Raw genomic sequence first — 20450 nt, forward strand, 5'->3', positions numbered from 1 at the left:
TTCACTCACAAATAGTTTGACAAAACAGCATTATAAAGGGATGGAATGAGACTCATATACTCCTTTGTTGTTTAAGAGAACTCTATATTTTATGCCAGATTATATAGGCTCAGTGTGTTAAGATATCTCTTGGGGAAAATATGACTATTTTCTCAAAGTATAAACTTCATTTCTGTATATAAAGTACAGATATTATTAGCTGTTTCTGATTTCCAAAATAACAGTATTAGGATATGCCTCATTTTAGGATTTAAAAAGCTGCATAATAAAATAGTGTAAGTAGGTATAAAGCTAAAACACAAAGCATGTATGTATTTCTTTCTAACGTAAAGGAGAAGAGTGTCATGTTTCTTTCTGAACAGCTAAAAGGTTCCCAAAATTGTGCACTAGGTCACCCTAGTAAATTAACACGAGTGCCACATGACATTTAAAATTTTTGAGAACACATCTGTTGGACACAACACAAAATGCTAGCTCGAGGTAGTTTACATTTTCAGTGTTAGACAGCATTATATTCCTTCCCATGGCAGTGTATCTTTGCAAAACTGGATTTTCAGCAGTTGAAGTAAGTACTATGCAAAAAGCATAGTGGAACAGGAATACTGGCAGTGTTCAAGCTGATTCCAAGGTTTGAGAAGTTGTGCGGCAACCATTACTTGTTAAATTCTTATTAAGTTGTTTGGACCTAATTGCTTAATAAATGGAATCATTAGGCATTTCTTTTGGCCTAGGTGTATTGTGAAAAAACTACTGAAACAGTAAAGGGCAACATGAGCTGAGAAAGTATTGGGGACGTCTGTGGTATACGCAAGAAATACACTAAAACAAAAATGTTATTTCACTGTTCATTTTCTACCTAAGAGATTTTCTAAATAGTCATATAATAAGGGGAAAAAATATATACAAACATACAAAGTTTTGATTTTTATTGAAATCCTGTGTTAGGTATCAAACAAAATTTGCTTTCTTCAGATAAAAATATTCTCTCAGATGTATCCAGATAACTGCTAAGTCTAAATTGGTCCTCCAATGTCTTGTTTTATTTTTACTGTCCTCATGAAATGTTCATATACACTTAGGATGTTCCCAAAAAAATGTTTATCGTGTAAAGGACCGTACATGACGACCTCTACCACTGCCTCCACTAACAAACTTTCCTCTTGAGCCTCCACTGCCACTATTTGCACTTGCCCAGGAAGGCCCCAGTCCCCCACGACCTCTGGAAGCACGGTCACGAGGACTTGGGCGATAGCCTATAAAAGAAAAGAATATAATTTTTAGTTGCAACATCCTTTCCTTTCCCATCATATAAATACTAATCTATACCACCGAGCTCAAACCAAGACAGAGATTACTGTTTGCTCCTTTAAAACCCAAGTGCAAGTTCTGTGAATGTGTTGAAGACCACTGAGTTGTCCACTTTAAATAGGTAAATTGTCTAAACATAAGAATTACATCTCAAATAAAGCTGTTATTTAAAAAATGTCCATTTGGGACTTCCCTAGTAGTCCAATGGTTAAGAATCCGTGCTTTCACTGCAGGGGCACAGGTGTGATCCCTGGTAGGGGAACTAAGATTCCGCATGGTGTGTGGTGCAGCCAAAAAAACAAAAAATGTGCATTTGAAACCAAAAGCTACATCTGACCAGAATTTTGGACTTGACATAGGAATGTTTTAGGGGGGAAAAAAGGTTATATGCTTACATACACAAGACAATACTGTAAACAAAAACAGAATACAGTTGACCCTTGAACAACTCAAGGGTTAATCCAAGTATAATTTATAGTTGGCCCTCATATCCAGAGGTTCCTCTGCAACCTCGATTTCAACCAACCATGGATCCTATTTATTGTTAACAATATCCACATATAAGTGGACAACCCTGCAGTTCATACCTTCATTGTTCAAGAGTCAACTTGTATACTCTACGAAGACATCTCGGTTTACTTTGGTCAAAAAGGTACCTTAAGGATTGATTTTCCTTCTTTATTGAACTATAAAAAAACAGCACATCAACATGGAACTACTCATTATACACACACAGTTCAGAATCTAAAATTCTGAGTATTTATACAGAAGATGTACACTGGGCACTCACTCACAGAAATAAAATTAAATTGACTTTAGAATTATGTGTCTACATTCTAAAATATTCTCTCCCAGAATGAGAATATATGACATTCAACAACCTGAAAAGGATTCACCACCCTCTCTCTCAGAAGTATCAAGTAAGAAGAAAGTGTACCTGTAGAACTAAGTGGTCGCAATGGTGGAAGAGGGCCCCTGTTAAAATTGCTCTGGCCCCCACGACTTTCATTGTAAGTTCCTCGAGGAGTATTCTGAGCACTCCAACTGGAACCTCTTGTTCCCTCCCGACGACTGTAGTTTCCTAAACATAGGCAACATGATCAAAATCTACTTTTTCCACAACTTCAACTGGATTAAGGAAGATATGACATGTTTTTCTTAATTTTCAAAAGCAATGGAAGAGAAACTATGAAATTTTGTACATGGAATAAAGGTAGAGTGGCAGCATCATATGTAGTCAGAAGCAGAGGCTCTGGAGCCAGACTGCCAGGGTTCAAATACTGGTTCTGCCACTTATATTTTATGTGTCCTGGTCAGCTAACTGACAAGTTTTCTCTTCTATTAAGTGGGGCTACTAAAAGAACCTATCTCATGGGGTTGATAAGAGTATTACATGCAAAGTGCTTAAAACAGTTCCTAACAAAGTTATGTGTTTATTATTAATGTAAACACCTATTCTCTGTTGCTCCCACCCTCTTAACTCAGAAGCATGAAAACATGTCATCAATCCACTAGTAAAATATAATTTCTATAAGTTTATATTTTAGAACTCAGATTCTAAAATCTTGAAAAATTTAAAACAGATTAAATATAACATTAGGAAGCAAGTAGATAAGAGAATCAATGGTGAACTACACAGAACAATCCTAAGGGAACTGTTGATAAACACAACTGTGAAAATTATGTATGGATATTATTCAGAAAGGATAAACAGAATTCTCAACGTAAAAAGGAAAATAATTAGCCAATACTTCTTTTAAAATCATCACTAAATATGCAATTAAGTTAAATTAAAAAATGATTTTTCCTATACAATAAAGGACTTTGCAAATAGTACCACTGGCCTAGAGCCAGATTAACTCTAGTAACAGAAAAATACTTTATCTGAATTGCTTCTATTCAAATCACTTCTACTCAATATTCTAATATTAGAATAACTCATTAGAAAACATACATAATTCATTACCTTTTGAAGCAGGTGGTGTAAAAAACCTATTCTGACTGTGAAAAGCACCCCGTCCTCCCCGATTGCCTGAAAATCCACCACGAGAGGAAATCTTCTGAGATACTTTGAGTGGCCGTTTTGGTGGGGGTATTCCATCTTGAGGGACCACTTCTTTACTTTCGGCTGCAACAAAGTCATCCACGTGCATAGATGGTGGTCTGCTTGTGTTCTGTTTTCTCTGACGAAAAATATCATGGGGTCGTATACCCTGTCCAAATCCTCCCCTGCCCCTTCCTCTTGGTGGTGGCACAACATGAGCTCGTTTGGCAGGTTCAATGTATTCAGATTTTCCACTATGAAAACAAAAATACTCCATGAAAACTTTCTCCTTTACACATTTCCAGTGAAAATATAAGTCAATCTTTGCAATACTGAAAACTACGTATCAATTATTTCTTATCCCAATTTTGTTATTGCAAATATCTCTATGACTTTCCAGGGAAATACAACAAAACTAGCTAAGAATGGTACTCACATTTTATTGACATGACTAACAATTTTTTTAAATAATCCAGTTTGCTCTTTTTCAAACCTTCTGAACTCTCATTAAGTACAACAATATAATGTGTACCAGGTATGTCCTGGCCAAATTACTATCTTTTAAAAAATTCAAAACAATATTCATGACTCAAGTATTATGTCAGCTTCCTTTCTCCTTTAATAGTCATGTGTCTATCAAAACACATTAAAATAAATAAGCTGGGCCTCCCTGGTGGCGCAGTGGTTGAGAGTCCGCCTGCCGATGCAGGGGATACGGGTTCGTGCCCCGGTCTGGGAGGATCCCATATGCCGCGGAGCGGCTGGGCCCGTGAGCCATGGCTGCTGAGCCTGCGCATCCGGAGCCTGTGCTCCGCAACGGGAGAGGCCACAACAATGAGAGGCCCGCATACCACAAAAAAAAAAAAAAATAAATAAATAAATAAATAAATAAATAAATAAGCTTACTTGACCCCAACCAAGATCTTTATTAAAAGAAATTTTACCTTGAAGTTATAAAGGTCTCATGCTTGTGCTTCCCAAGTTTGAACCCTTTAGTAGTCTTGGTTCTTCCTGGAGATGATGGTTCCGACAAAAAAGAGCGTTCTAATTCCGAGTGCAAGTCAAAGTCACTACAACATTTTTCAGAGAGCTCAATCAAGTCAACCTTTACCTGTAGTCATAAAAATGAAACAAAACCAAAGATATATCTTAAATGTAACTATTAATGTGATATTACATTTTAAATGTACTATTAATATAACATTTGATTACAGGAATTCTTATCTCCTATAAACTATATTTGAGTCTCATAATAAATCAATGATAGGTCCTTCATCGTTTCAAAAACCAACACCATTGGTAGTTTTTAAAAAAATATCTTAGGAATTCAGCTGCTTTCATTTGGGGGTGGGGTGGGTAGCATTCCTCCTCACAGAAGGACTATTAGTCTGGGAGACCTCTGCTGCCTGACAAGGATCTCAGTATTTCTCTATATAAAGTAACAATGGAGTATCTCCAGAATTTTTCCAAAATAATCTGAAAATAACATACTCCACAAGCCTTGTATACTCACTACATATTATAAAAGGATTCTGTGCCACAGATCTCCTAGTTCTATGAATTTAATGAGGTTCCAACCTAAGTCAGCTTTCAGAAGAATGAAAATTATGTTTAAGTTTTATTCATATTAATCAAACCTAAAAGACCAAAAATTTCCCTAAACCCCATAAGGTCATAACCATCATCTCAAGACAGCTGTGATTCAACATAGTTAGAACACAAATATTTTCAACCTGTGATGCTAAATATGGTAGCCACTAATTACGAGTGCCTACTTAAATTTAAATTAAGTAAATCAAAATAAAATTCAGTTCCTTAGTCATACTAGCAACATTTCACTGCTCAAAAGTCACATGGGGCTAGTGGCTAACTGGACAGGGCAGATTATAGAACATTTCTCTCACTACAGTTCTAAAGAATCACTGAACAACTTACACTAAAGAAAAAAAATTGTTTAATGCAATTTTAATTCAATTGCACGTGTTATTTTAAAGAAGGAAAAGGAGTCCTCAATACACCAAATACACCTTAAATGTGAAGCAAATCATTCTTTTAGTTTTATTGTCCATAATGAATACTAGCATTTTTTGGACCAGGGAATATCCAAATATATTTCTTTCTTTGAGTATCCACTCCTTCTGGAGCACCCTTCTTCTTGATTTACAAATAAATCTGATGTTATCAAAAATATATATATATTTTTTAAATCAAGAAAAAACAATATATGGTACAATAAGATGTGACTGAAATCATCCTCCCTATGAGAATCATTAAACAGACTGCATTAATATCTTTAACTATACTTTTACCTATTCAGTATTACGTTAAAGAATGTCAATTTAGATTCATACTATATTATTTTAACAAATATATTTTTTACATTTCCCCAAATTAAGAGCAGATACCACAACAAAGCATATTCCTCCCCTTAAACCCAAATATAGGAATTAATTATAATTTTGTGGGATACTATTCTATACCCTACAAATATAAGAAACCAAAGTGCTTCAGAGTACTTACGCAAAAATGTGATTTTCCACGCATTCTCAAATATACAGATCACTAACTAGAAAGAGGCAAAACAGGTAGCATAAAAAAACGAAGAGTCCTAGACACCATTAACTAGGCAACTGACATAAAAATAATGCAGTACTAGTCCCAAGACAGACTTTTAACAGCCATATAATATGTAATCTATTTTAGTCCTAACATATGCAAAGAAACAAAAACATCAACAGAATTTTTTTCTAAATATTTAGTAATAAAATGACTTATACCAAATCCAGATCTGTATCAATCTCTTCAGCCTGAAATGGAGTGAACCACATAGATTTCAACTGATCATCCATGACATCAGCTAGCACATATGCAGTTCTAGAATACAGAAAGTATTTGTTAAAAAGCAGAATTCCAAAATTAAATATTTTAGCTTAACTTCTAAGTAAAACATGTGAACAGCACAATAAAAAATATTACCCTCTAAAAGTATTAGTAATATTAGCACTTAAAAAGACTCCTTCAAGAAGTTATTTAAGAATTAAGTATCCTTAAAAACCAGTAACTTGGAAATTAATCCTGTTGTGACAAATTTTGATCTTTCAATAAAATAAAACAGAGCCCTAGCCCTGGCTTTATTCCCAAAAAGCCAAGTTTATAACACTGTACCAATGTGTAATTTTTCTAAATTTAGAGAATAATTTCATCATATTAAATATTCACTATGCTCTAAAAGGACAGTGCTCCAAAGATCAAGAGGCATATCCTCTAGACCAGGGATCAGTAAACTATGACCCCCATTCTGCCAGCCTGTTTTTGTACAGCCTGCAAGCTAGGAATGGTTTGCACATTTTTACAGTTTTTTTTAAAAAAAACAAAAGAAACAAGCAAAAAGCTATAGAAGTATATGCAACAGAGACTGAATGTGGCCTGCAAAGTCTAGATTTTTTATTATCTAGCCCTTAGAGAAAAATAAGTTGCTGGCCCTCTCTAGATCCCAGCCATTAAATATATAATATCTATTCAACCACAAAACATTGCTTGCTTTACCTATTGTTAAACAGATTCTGGAGAGATTCTGGAGCTGAAAGTACTGGTTCTACATCCTGGTCACCAAGAGGTAAAGGATCACCCGATGACTCCAGCATCTGCTTAAGTCCAACCACATTGTCCAACAAAGAATCCAGATTGTCATCATCTTTTGAATGCTCCTAGATACAAACAAAAGCAGAATAAGAAGGTGCAGGTAAAACCTGAACATTTATGCCCATCATCTACTGACTCTTTAGTAGAAAAGGTGGTATTATTTCACTACTAAGAAATTTGGAACACCATCAAGAAATTATCAACTTAACATTAAACATATTAAAATAAAACAAACACCAAAAACGATTGTTGTTATTTCTAAAGAGTGGTAGCAGGGGGCAACCTGCATTCAAACAATAGATAATTCAAAAAGTACTGCCTTCATGTACTCCTTAAAATTCATAATAGTATGGGGACTTCCCTGGTGGCACAGTGGTTAAGAATCCGCCTGCCAATGCAAGGAACACGGATTCAATCCCTGGTCTGGGAAGATCCCACATGCCGCGGAGCAACTAAGCCCACATGCCACAACTACTGAGCCCATGCACCGCAACTACTGAAGCCCGCGTGACTAAAGCCCGCGTGACTAGAGCCCGTGCTCCGCAACGAGAAACCACTACAATGAGAAGCCCGCGCACCACAACGAAGAGTAGCCCCCGCTCGCCGCAACTAGAGAAAGCCCGCGCACAGCAACAAAGACCCAATGCAGCCAAAAATAAAACATAACAAAATTTTTTTTTAATTCGTAATAGTATGGAAGACTTCACTCCAAATTATTAATTCAGAGTATAAATACCCAACTGAGAGTTCACTGTTTTAAAAAGTCACTAAGAAAACTTGTACAAGTCAAACTGAGAAGAAAATATGTCTTGGGAATGAGCTCTTCTTATTTTGTTTTGTTTTGTTTTTTTACCAAAACAAGCTTCTCTAGTTCAAGGAACAAATTTTCTGGACTTTCTTCTTTGCTTTGTAGAAGCTGTTTTAACTCTGCAGCATTAATACTCATTGTCCGTGATGGATGAGCTCCCTCTACTTCCATGAGACCACTATCATCTCCACAACATCCCTGTAAATGTCACACACAAGTTAAATTTGAGAGCAGAGAAATTTGCAAAAAATGCTTCCAAACTTACTCAGATATTTAAGACTGCTGCAATCTTCCCCTCAATGTTTTGTTTTTACATCAGTATGAATGGCTAGTTTTAAGAATTAGCTCAAAGCTGAAACAAGTTTTCTTTAAGACTCACAAAATAAATAGGTAAACACTTGTATTCAAATTACTGGCACCAAGATTTCTCAACAGAAATATCCAATGACAAATACACTGGCACTTGCAGGAAACGTTAATACAGTAATTGATACTCAAGTTAATAAAATGCCTGCCATAACAGAGAACTAATGGAAGCTGAATTTGTTTTTCTGGAGATAAGGCAAATAACTAAAGAAAACAGTAACTATCACATTTAAGACTATGTGCGGTCATACAGAAAGTTAACATTTTCTGCTTTAAATAGTATGCCACATAATAAAATGAATATGGGAATGGTGAAAAAAATTCACCAGGCAAAACAAATCTCAGTTCATGACAATAAATCCATTCATATTGTCACATATGAAAGAACACTTAAGTAGTTTCAAATCTTCAGAACACAGCCCTGTTTTAAATGGCTCAACATGAATATTGGTCCTACCAATCCAAATGTAAGAGTCAGTATTTTTAAATTAAGAGTAGCAATTAAAATTTGTTTGTAGCTCCTACCATTTGTCCTATAACTGGACACATTTCGGTGTAAACTAAATGAAAATTATTCTTCACAGATTCCCACTCAAACTGATAACTGTGCTTGAAGCACACTTGTTCCTTTCAGAAAACACTAGACTAAGGAAGTCATTTACATTGTTCTATGGAAGAGGACATACAGTTTTAATAAGAAATTCAATAAACCATTATCTCTACAAGGGTTTTAACTGCTCTGTTTGGAGGTAGCAATGAAGACTAGGTTGACGATGGTCTAGTTCATGTTTTATTTTTATAAAGTTAGGCTAAATGAGTTAAAAGCAATCAAAATGCACTAACAGACTGTGAACAGTTATCTTTAAAGGAAATTTCCCCTACATGTTGTTAAAATGTATGAATTACAGACTAAATTTATTTTATAGAAATAAGTATATTAACCAGAATACAAATTATCAAGGGATCTATCTGACTTCTTTCCTCACTCTTAGTTATTCATAACACTTTAACCAGAGGTGGGAAGTTCAGTATAGCTGAATCAGAAAGTATTATAATGATTATTATGTTTAAAGGTCAGGGAAAACAGAAGAAAATCAGTTTTTTAAAAGAGAGGGGAAAAACTATGAACTAATTAAAATATTTGGAATGATGTAAAATTTTCATCTCTACTACCTTGCTTTTTCATTATTATAAACAGAAACAGCTTTAAACCACATAAAATGCATTTTAAATTCTATTCTACCTACTTGTTATTAAAAGTAGTCTTAGATCTAATGTCAAATTTATCACAATTTGATGTTTTCTATATATACATTACTGTGAGAAGTAATAAAAGAATTTTTAAGGAGATTTTTTAAGCTACACAGTTATTTCAGAAAAATGAAAATTCTATCAAATTTGTGATACCATTTCAAATCTCCTTAATCATTTGTCAAATGCTTCAACTATTAAATTATACAAGACACTGTACAATTACACTGGGAAAAAGCTAGTAAGACATGGTCTCTGACCTAAGTGACCTAACAGTCAGATAGTGGAGTAGGAAATGGTAAATAGGCATATAAATGATCTATAAAAAGAAATCATTCAATACCATGCTGTGAAGTGTACAGAAAGAAAAGTAATATCAAAAGGCTCCACAAATTGGAATGCATTAAAATAGACACTAAAAATAGGCACTATAAATAGGCATAGTTTGACCGGGGCGGGGGAGAGAGAGAGAGAGAGAGAGAGAACAACAAACTAAGAGAAGCATGGCCAAGGAGATACATATAGTAGATGAGACTTATGGATGATGGCTCCCAGTAAGGGAGAAATGTTTGCAAAGGTAGCTTTTTGGCCATACAGTGAATAGTCTTGAATGTTATGCTAAAAAGTTTGGAATTTATTCTACAGATATGAAAAGGTATTGTAGGGTAGAGTGATATGATCTGATGTCTGCTTTAGGAAGTTATGCACTCACACAGAACTATTTAGAATGTACCAAAGAAGTAAATGTTTGGAAGGAAACTGGAGAGAAGGCTGATACAGTACTCTGCAAGAAAATATCAATGAACAGCTAAGAGTTATACAAAAACTGAATATAAATTCTGGAGTGGAAAAGTACAATGAGTGAAACAAAAAATTCACTAGAGGGACTTCCCTGGCACTTCAGTGGTTAAGACTTCGCCTTCCAATGCAGGGGTTGTGGGTTCGATCCCTAGTTAGGGAGCTAAGATCCCACATGCCTCTCAGCCAAACAACCAAAACATAAAACAGAAGCATTATTGTAACAAATTCAATAAAGACTTGAAAAATGGTCCACATCAAAAAAAAATCTTTTAAAAGAAATATTTATTTATTTATTTATTTGGCTGTGTCAAGATCTTTAGCCTGCAGCATGCAAACTCTTAGTTGCAGCACGTGGAATCTATTTCCCTGACTAGGGATCAGACTCTGGCCCCCTGCATTGGGAGCACGGGGTCTTAGCCACTGGACCACCAGGGAAGTGCCCTCCCCCAAAAAAATCTTAAAAAAAAAAAATCCACTAGAGGGGCTCAACAGCAGATTTGAGCTGGCAAAAAAAAAAAAAAGAATCAGTGAACTTGAAGAGGGTCAACTAAGATTATCCATTTTAAAGAACAGAAAGAAAAAAGAATGAAGAACAAGCATAGCCTCAGAGACTTGTGAGGTACCATCAAGAGCACCAACACACACATAATAAAGAGTCTCAGAAGAAGAAGAAAGAAAGAGTCAGGAAAAAATATCTGAAGAAACAGTGACTGAAAACTACCCAAATATGATGAAAACATTACACTTTCAAGAGGATCAACAAACTCCAAGTAGAATGAACTCAAAGAAATCTAGTCTTAAACACATCATGATCAAACTGTCAAAAGCCAAAAAAAAAAGAGAGAATCTTGAAAGCAGTAAGAGAGAGGTGACTCAACTAATAAAATATTAACAACTGATTTACTGTCAGAAACCACGGAAGGCAGAATGCAGTAGGAAAACATATTCAAGGTGCTGAAAGAAAAACACTATCAACAAAGAATTCTATAACTGACAAAACTATCCTTCAAAAAATGAGGGAGAAATAAAGACATTCTCAATTCTTTTTTTTAAGTGAGACAGAATCTGTCACTAGCAAACCTACTCTACAAAAACTACTAAAGGGAGTCCTGCTGGGTGACATGAAAGGATATTAGACAGTAACCTGAACCCATATGAAGAAACAGTATGTCAGTAAAGGCTAGGTAAAAGGCAGTATAAACATATTTGTGTTTGTAACTCTTTTCTTCTCCTATCTGAATTAAAAGACAACAGAATAAAGCAATAATAATAAAACTGTGAAGATGGACTCACAATGTATAAAAATGTAATTAGTATGATAACAGCACAAGGGAAGGGAACAAAGCTACACTGTAGCAGTGAAATTATGTTGGGATTTATCAGAAAGAGACTATTAAATTAAGGTGTTAAATGTAGTATCTAGGGCAACCACTAAGAAAATAACTTTTTTAAAAAAGGTAAAAGAGAGAAAAAGGAAATTAAAACAGCACAGTAAAACATGTTTAAAGCAAAAAAAAAAAAAAGAGATAAAGAAAAACAAAAAGATATGTAGGAAGTAAAGAGCAAAACAGCAGACATAAATCTTACCTATCAATAATTAAACATAAATGGTTTGAATATACCAATCAAAAGGGAAAAATTGGCAGAAGGTAAAAAACAAAACAAAACAAAACATGATCCAACTATGCTGTCTATAAGAGACACACTTTAGATTATAAAATACAAATAGGCTGTATGTAAAAGGGTAGGAAAAAATATACCATACAAACAATAACCAAAATAAAGCTAGAGTGGCTATACCATACCAAAAAAATGTTTAGACGAAAGCTATCACTAGAGACAAAGAAGGACATTTTATAACAATAAAAGGGTTGATCCATCAGGAAGATATAACAATTATGAACATATATGCACCTGACAATAGAGCCCGGAGATGCATGAAACAAAAACTGACAGAAGTAAAAGGAGAAAGAGACAATTCAACAACAGTTGGAGACTTCAGCATCCCACTTTCAGCAGTGGATAGAACAACTAGACAGAAAATCAACAAGGAAACAGAAGGCTTAAACAACTATAAACCAATACTCCTAACAGACCTGTATAGAACATTCCTCCAAATGGCAGCAGAAGACACCTTCCTCTCAACTGCACATGAAACATTCTCCAGTATAGAAAATGCCCCTAGGCTGTAAAAGTAGCCTCAATAAATTTAAATGGATTGAAATCATACAAAGTATGGTCTTTGGCCACAATGGAATAAAACTAGAAGTCAATTACAGAAGGAAATTTGGGAAATTCACAATTATGTGGAAATTAAACACACTCCTAAATAACCAAGGGGCCAAAGAGGAAGAAAAATTAGAAAATATTTGGATATGAACAAAACCAAAAACATGACATACCAAAGGCAGTACACAGAGGGAAACTTATAGCTGTAAATACTTACATTAATAATGAAGAAAGATCTCAAATCAATAACCTAACCTTCCAAGTTAAGAAACTAGCAAAAGAAGAGTAAACTAACCCCAAAGCAAGTAAAAGGAAGGAAACAATAAAGATTAAAGCAGAAATAAATTAGAGACTAGAAAATAGAAGAAAATCAAAAAAAACAAAATGTGGTTATTTAGAAAGATCAACAAAACTGACAAACCTTCAGCTAGACTAACAAAAGGGGAGAAAAAAGGAGAGAAGACTTAAATTATTAAAATCAAGAATGAAAAAAGTGCCATCATTAACAACCTTACAGACGTAAAAAAAGTTTATAAGGAAATATTATAAACATTTGTGTGCCATCAAGTTAGTAATGTAGTTGAATGAAGAGAAACAAATTCTTAAAAAGACACAAACTACTGAAACTGACTCAAGAAGATACAGAAAATCTGAACAGATTTATAAGTAAAGCTATTTAATTAGTATCAAAAACACTTCCCACAAAGAAAAGCTCAGGTGGCTTTATTGATGAATTCTACCAAATGTTTAAAGAATTAACAACAATCCTTCACAAACTTCCAAAAAATAAAAGAGGAGAGAATACTTCCTAGCTCACTCTATAAGGCCAAAGATATCACAAGAAAGCTACATACCAATATCCCTATTGAATATAGACCTCAAATTCCTCAATAAAGTAAAGCAAACTGAATCTAGCAACATATCAAAAAGATAGTACACAATGAACAAGTGGTATTTATTCCAGCAATACAAGGTCAGTTCAACATGGAAAAAGCAATCAATGTAAAATATAATACAGAGAAAAACAACATGATCATTTATTTCAATAGACACAGAGAAAGTATTTAACAATATCCAACACCCTTTCATGATAAAAACACTCAGTGAACTAGGAATAGAAGGGAATTTCTTTGACCTGATTAAGGATATCTATGAGTAACCACAGCTAACATCGTATTTAATGGTGAAAGATTGAAAGCCTTCCCCCTAAGATTAGGAAAAAGACAAAGATGTCAACTCTTGCTACTTTTATTCAACATGCAATGGAGGTTCTTGCTAGGACAATAAAGCAAGAAAAATAAATAAAAGTATCCAAATTGGAAAGGAAGAAGTTAGACTATCTCTATTCGTAGATGACATCCTTGTATTTAGAAAAGTCTAAGGAAACCACTAAATACACTTTCAGAACTAATAAACAAGTTCAGCAAGGTTTCAGGACACAATATCAATATATAGAAATCAACTGCATTTCTAAACACTAGCAAAGAACATTCAGAAATGAAATTAAGGAACAATTCCATTTACAACAGCATTTTTTAAATTCCCAATTTAATTAGAGGCATAAACTTAACAAAAGAGGTACAAGACTTACACATTGAAAATTATGAAACATCATAGAAATATAGACAACCTAAATAAATGGAAAGCCATGCCATGTCCATGAATATGAAAACTTAATAGTACTAAGACAGTTATATTTCCAAAATTGACCTAAAGATTCAATACAATCCCTATCAAAATCCCAGCAGTCTTTTTGCAGAAATTGACATAGAGATAGAAAAGGAGATTAGTGGTTGCCAGGAGCTAGGGAAAGAAGGAATGGAGAGTTTCTGTTAATGGGCACACAGAGCTTCTTTGTGGAGTTATGAAAACATTCTGAAATTAGATAGTGGTGATGGTTGCACAAGTCTATGAGTATACTAAAACCCACCAAATTGTTTAAAAGGGTGAATATTATGGGATGTTACGAAAATGTTATGCAAAAAGGAGCAAAAAGGAGAAACCAAGGTAATAGCAGTGAAATACAAAATAAGGAATGAAGTATGAAAGGTTTTGTGAATGAAACTGACAAGAATGAGCAGCTGCTGAAGATGGTGAACAAAAGGGGAAAGTTAGCCAGTATTCATGGTTTCTAACTTGAGGGTCAGGAAAGATCAATGGTATAAAAGCAGGGCACATAAAAGATGGACCAAGTGTATGGGGAAAGATAACAAATTTGATTTTTGATATTCAGAGATTCTATCCACTAGAACGCAAGGGTAGACGGGAGAGGGAAACACAGAAGATGGAAAAGGAATCGGGCAGGTTATTAAAAGGGGTAAGATCTACCTCACAGATAGAAATGAAGTGATACAGGGGTACATTTTCCTCTGATTAAGGAAGAACACAACAGAGTAGAAAGAACAGGGAAAGAATCTAAGGGAGAGGGAAAGAATTTAGAAATTAAACAGGGTGGCACTGATCTTCTCAATGAAGGAAGAAAAGCAAATGTATTGATGAGGGATGAATAAAAGCATTAATCAGCAGTCCTGAGGGCCCAGAAGAACCTGGACAGCATGAATGAACACTGGTTAGTGGTTTCTCATTAGAAACTGTTTAACTGATAACATGTTTAAGAAAACTGTCCTGCAACAGGCATGGGTCACGCTCTCACTTGCTCTCTTTCTGCCACCATCTTGGTTCCACGTTCCCCGCACCAAATGCCTGGTGAAGCCACAGATACCGTCCCTGCTACACAGCAGGAGCTGCCACAGTCCCAGGGTGAGACAGGGTCTCGAACAGAATCTGATAGTGATGAATCAGTACCAGAGCTTGAGGAACAGGATTCTACACAGGCAACCACACAACAAGCCCAGCTGGCAGCAGCAGCTGAAATCAATGAAGAACCAGTCAGTAAAGCAAAACAGAGCCAGAGTGAAAAGAAGGCACAGAAGGATATGCCCAAACTGGATCTTCGACAGGTTACAGGGGTTACTAGAGTCACTATCTGGAAATCTAAGAATATCCTTTTTGTCATCACAAAACCAGAAGTATACAAGAGCCTAGCTTCAGATACCTACATAGTTTTGGGGGAAGTCAAGCTTGAGGATTTATCTCAGCAAGCACAGTTAGCAGCTGCTGAGAAATTCAAAGTTCAAGGTGAAGCTGTCTCAAACATTCAAGAAAACACACAGACTCCAACTGTACAAGAGGAGAGTGGGGAGGAAGAGACTGATGAAACAGGTGTGGAAGTTAAGGACACAGAATTGGTCATGTCACAAGCAAATGTGTCAAGAGCAAAGGCAGTCCAAGCCCTGAAGAACAACAGTAATGATATTGTAAATGCTATTATGAAATTAACAATGTAACCATCTGAAAAGAGGGCCTTTTTTGGTGTTTCAAAAGAGTAACTGCAGCTGGGTTGTAAATCTGTACTGTTTTTATCATTAATAAAGTTATGGCTTCTTGTTGGATGAAAAAAAGAAAAAAAATCTGTCAAACTGATTTATTAACAACATGTCACTTAGCATCTGGTAAAACTAATAAGTGGTCTTCCATCAAGTAAGACACTAAAACCTCTTTAGAGTAGGTAGCTACAGTCCCACTGTTAAGTATACCAATCTTTCAGAATCAAAGCATCTGGTAAATTTAATCACTTTAATAAACTACATATGACACAGAACAAACAATAATTTGCCAATAAAATTGGTACAACAATAACTACAAACACAACAGGCAGCCAAGAAGGGCTTACTGGAGGAAGTATTCTCAATATAAATTGTATGCCTAAGAGAAATACACGAAACAGTAAATTTAATTTTTTCTTATGAAATCATCACATACATTTAGTTTGTTAATATTGTACTAAACAGGTCCTTGGTAACTCTTTCTAAGCAGAAATCTTAAATACGAGCTGCATTTCTTAAATCAATGTTGACAGAATATCAAACCCATAGGATGTTAACAGCCATACACACACACATACACATACACACAGATTCTGCAGGTAATACATTTGGACAAAACTGGATTAAATTGCAGTAAAGCAAGTTTCTATTCATCCAGGGCCTTTTAGAGCTTTTAATATACTAATGTGCAGTTGAGCTCCATCTGGGTAGACATTTCCAAACTTATTCGACACTTTAAAGGCAGGCCTATTAGTGGCTTCTAGAATTGTGTCCACAATATATACCACAATTTTGATAAATACTAATGAGAGAAATTTTTAATTAGATTTTAACAATAAGATTTTAAAGCTGGAGAAATAATCTTTTAATTCATATCTATGATGGATCCAAAATATTCCAGTATAATAAACTTTACACTCACCCCAAAAATCACAACATCCAAAACAGAGCCAGTAAATGTACAATTAAGTGACAGTAAGTAAATACGTGATTAAGAGACTGATAAAACAACTATTCTGAGTGACCCTAGCATGGTAACTCAATGTAAAGAATTAGGTAAAACAATAAATGCACTATACGTAGTATTTTTCTCTCTTTTAAGAAAATGCAAATCATAGGGTATTCACAAATTAATAATGATGCCTAATAAATTAGAGTTCAATAAATTCTACTCTTAAACATCTACTTTTTTGATAAATCAAAACCCCGTACTTATAATGGGGTGAGGACATAGAAAAAAACAGTAGTGTTAGTTCCAAGTTCCAAAAAACGTTATCCCAAGATATTTTTGAACCCAAGCGATTTTTTTAACATATGTAAAAGTTTATAAATATAAGAAATACCAAATACATATATATACTTACCATTGTATCAGAATTAAGAATTTGTCTCATAAATTCCAAGAATGAAGATGCAAGTTCACCCGTGTCTTTACTAAATGTGCTGACCACTCGTTTCAGTAAACTATGCAGAGCATTATTGTTTTTCCTTAAAGAACTGTAAATAAAGAAAACAGGCAATTTCTTAAAATTTGAGCATATAAATCTAGTATAAGAAATGAACTATCTCGGGACTTCCCTGGTGGTGCACTGGTTAAGAATCCACCTGCCAGTGCAGGGAACGCGGGTTCGAGCCCTGGTCTGGGAAGATCCCACATGCCGTCGAGCAGCTGAGCCCATGTGCCACAACTACTGAGTCTGTGCTCTAGAGCCCACGAGCCACAACTACTGAGCCCGTGTGCCACAACTACTGAAGCACGCACACCTAGGGCCCATGCTCTGCAACAAGAGAAGCCACCACAATGAGAAGCTCCTGCACTGCAACAAAGAGTAGCCACCACTTGCCGCAACTAGAGAAAGTCTGCGCACAGCAACAAAGACCCAACGCAGCCAAAAATAAACAATAAATTAATTAATTTTAAAAAATGAACTATATCAGTTCAGACAGCCTAAAATTTAGTAAAATTAAAATTTTACACTTCAAGAAATGTAAAAAAGTACTTTTGGTGTTATCTGTCACACAAACCATTTAACAAAGCATTTTTTATAGTCGATATCTCCTTTTAAAGAAGATAAACTTCAAAAACACTGAAAGAAAAAATTTCCCCCCAATAATAAATCTATAAAACTTAGCAAAATAAACTTGCAGGTTCCCTTTTTTACACTTTTTATAAGCTGAGGATTTCTCTAATGTGAGGTTATAGCTGTCTCAAAAGCCTGACCAGAAAGCCTAACTTATGTAACTACAAAGAATGATTATTTTTATGACATTGTAATCTGACAGAAAGAAATTAAGGGTACAGAGTAGGCGTCAGCAAACTTTTTATGTAAAGAGCCTGATGATAAATAGTCTAGGTTTTATGGGGTTATACACAACTCAATCTGTTTCTCTCTATACAAAAACATCAGTCTCAGTCACAACTACTCAACTGCTGATATAGCGGGAAAGCATCTGCAGACAACACATAAATACTGGCTATGTTCCAAGAAAGGCTGGATTTGGCCTGTGGCCCACAATTTACCAACCCCTGATATAAAGAGATTTCAGCATAAGAAACAATCACGATATGTATTCAAAATCATGACAATATACAGCCCTGCTAAAATTATCCTATGCATTTACACAGTTCATAGTTGATCAAAAGAAAATTTCAAGACTTGGGTAAAGCAATACAAAAGAGAGAAAGAAGACTCGTGCTCTTGAGAACTTTATAAAATGATGAAATGGAAAAGGCACAACGAACAGGAATGAGATTAAATACAGAGATAATACAATTAATGGAAAAAGCAAAGGTTCAAAATTGGACTATACCAATTACTAGCCTCTACTTACAATCTTAAGAAAGTGAACCTTACTTAGACGGTCTATCAAAAACTGGGGTCCACTACACACCTTTTAGAATGTCTACAATAAAAAAAAAAAAACTAGCAATATCAAAATCTGGCATTTTGTTGGTAAACTTGTAGAGAAGTTGTCTATAAAAGGGTAGCACACTGTACTGCTGGGGTGATGGAGATTGCTCTGCATGGAAATGAGATGCTAGACACATGACTCTACACATTTGTCAAAATCCACAGAACCATATATCATAAAACATGGGTGAGGTTACAAAGAAAGGGGGAAAGCTAGAATCAACCTTCTGATATTGTATTAGAATCAAAGTATCTGTATGGACTCATTTTAAAAAATACATACATACAGGGACTTCCCTGGTGGTCCAGTGGCTAAGATTCCATGCTCCCAATGCAGGGGGCCCAGGTTCGATCCCTGGTCAGGGAACTAGATCCCACACACCGCAACTAAGAGTTCACATGCCGCAACTAAAGACCCCGAATCCCGCAACTAGACTCCACATGCCTCAATTAAAAGATTCCACATGCTGCAACTAAAGATCCTGCAACTAAAGATGCTGTAACTAAGACCCAGCGCAGGCAGGCAGGCAGGCAGACAGACAGACAGATAGAAAGATAGATAGATAGATAGATAAATGGAAAGATATTTTTTTAAAGTACATACATAAAATAAGTAGATGAAAAAATAAACGTAGATTTGTGTATACACATGATTTAGGACACATATATGTCCCAGCTCTAGCCAACGAGAAGAACCAAAATCAGCAACATAAGTTGAACAACAAAATAAATAACAATAGTGTTCAATTATTATACAAGAAAAAAAAGTCCATGAATCCATATTGATATACCCAAATAAGTAAATAAATGAGGGAAAAGTGATGAATTCTTTCTTACAGAAGGACAATTAAATGAGAAAGGAATGAGAAAAACAGGAAATCACTATTAGAACACCACAGTAATAACTGCCACATGCCAAGATTCACTGATGGATAGTAAAATGAGTGGACGAAAGTTTTAAGTAGAAATAGGACACTTACATAGTCTCAAAGTATATTCTTCAAAATGTTTAATACTTAAAAACAGAAAATTAGTAAGTCTGCTGTGCAGAATCCTGGCAGGCAGCACCTCAGTCAAGTGACCGAGGTTAATATCATCACTAATACATGGTGTATTTCCTGATATGATGTACTCAGAAAGGTACACTGCCTCTGTAGTATCCTTCTCAATAAAGCATAATCTCAATCTAATTATGAGAAAACATAAGACAAAACTAAATTGAGGGACATTCTACAAATGCTCTCCAAAAATGTCAAGGTCATGAAAAATGAGGATACAGGAGACAAAGGATACATTAAAACTAAAAGCAAGGTAGGATCCTATTTGGATCCTGAAACAGAAAAACAACATTACTAGAAAAACTGGTAAAACCTAAATAAATTCTGTATTTTAGTTAATAGTATTATGCCAAGCTTAGTTTCTTAGTTTTGGTAAATATTCAATGATTATGTAAGACATCAACATAAGGGTAAGTTGGATGAAGGGTATATCTGAACTCTGTACTATTATTTTTGTAATTCTTCTTAAAGTCTAAAATTATCTCAAAAATTTTTTTTCTTGAGTGGGGCCTGCTTCAGGACTAGATGAAAAGTATATAGTGATCTGTTTATTTAAAAAGCCAGATCATACTACACCTCTGCTCAAAACCGTACAATGGCCCTTATAAATAACCCTAGAGGCCCTCGATGATCTTCCCTCCCCAC

General features: G+C 35.0%; 2 protein-coding genes across 2 annotated transcripts in view; one reads left to right on the top strand and one right to left on the bottom strand.

Moving 5' to 3' along the window:
• Positions 1–911: 911 nt before the first annotated feature.
• VIRMA (vir like m6A methyltransferase associated) overlaps positions 912–20450 on the bottom strand; it is a 61582-nt gene continuing 42043 nt past the window's right edge. Inside the window, exons 17-24 of the mRNA XM_079722193.1 lie at positions 17200–17332; positions 7848–8000; positions 6899–7059; positions 6130–6226; positions 4297–4463; positions 3275–3606; positions 2246–2389; positions 912–1253 (exon numbers count right to left, since the gene is read on the bottom strand). Of these exons, the coding sequence (XP_079578319.1) occupies positions 1099–1253; positions 2246–2389; positions 3275–3606; positions 4297–4463; positions 6130–6226; positions 6899–7059; positions 7848–8000; positions 17200–17332 (1342 nt within the window). The 3' untranslated portion in view covers positions 912–1098. The remainder of the gene's footprint in view (positions 1254–2245; positions 2390–3274; positions 3607–4296; positions 4464–6129; positions 6227–6898; positions 7060–7847; positions 8001–17199; positions 17333–20450) is intronic.
• Positions 15149–15796, top strand: LOC307065774 (nascent polypeptide-associated complex subunit alpha-like; the record flags this gene model as incomplete). Its single annotated transcript, XM_079722723.1, has 1 exon — positions 15149–15796. One exon carries the CDS (start codon positions 15149–15151, stop codon positions 15794–15796), a length of 648 nt encoding a protein of 215 aa, XP_079578849.1.

The sequence above is a fragment of the Hyperoodon ampullatus genome (genome assembly GCF_949752795.1).
Source record: "Hyperoodon ampullatus genome assembly, chromosome: 17".
NCBI lineage: Eukaryota > Metazoa > Chordata > Mammalia > Artiodactyla > Ziphiidae > Hyperoodon > Hyperoodon ampullatus.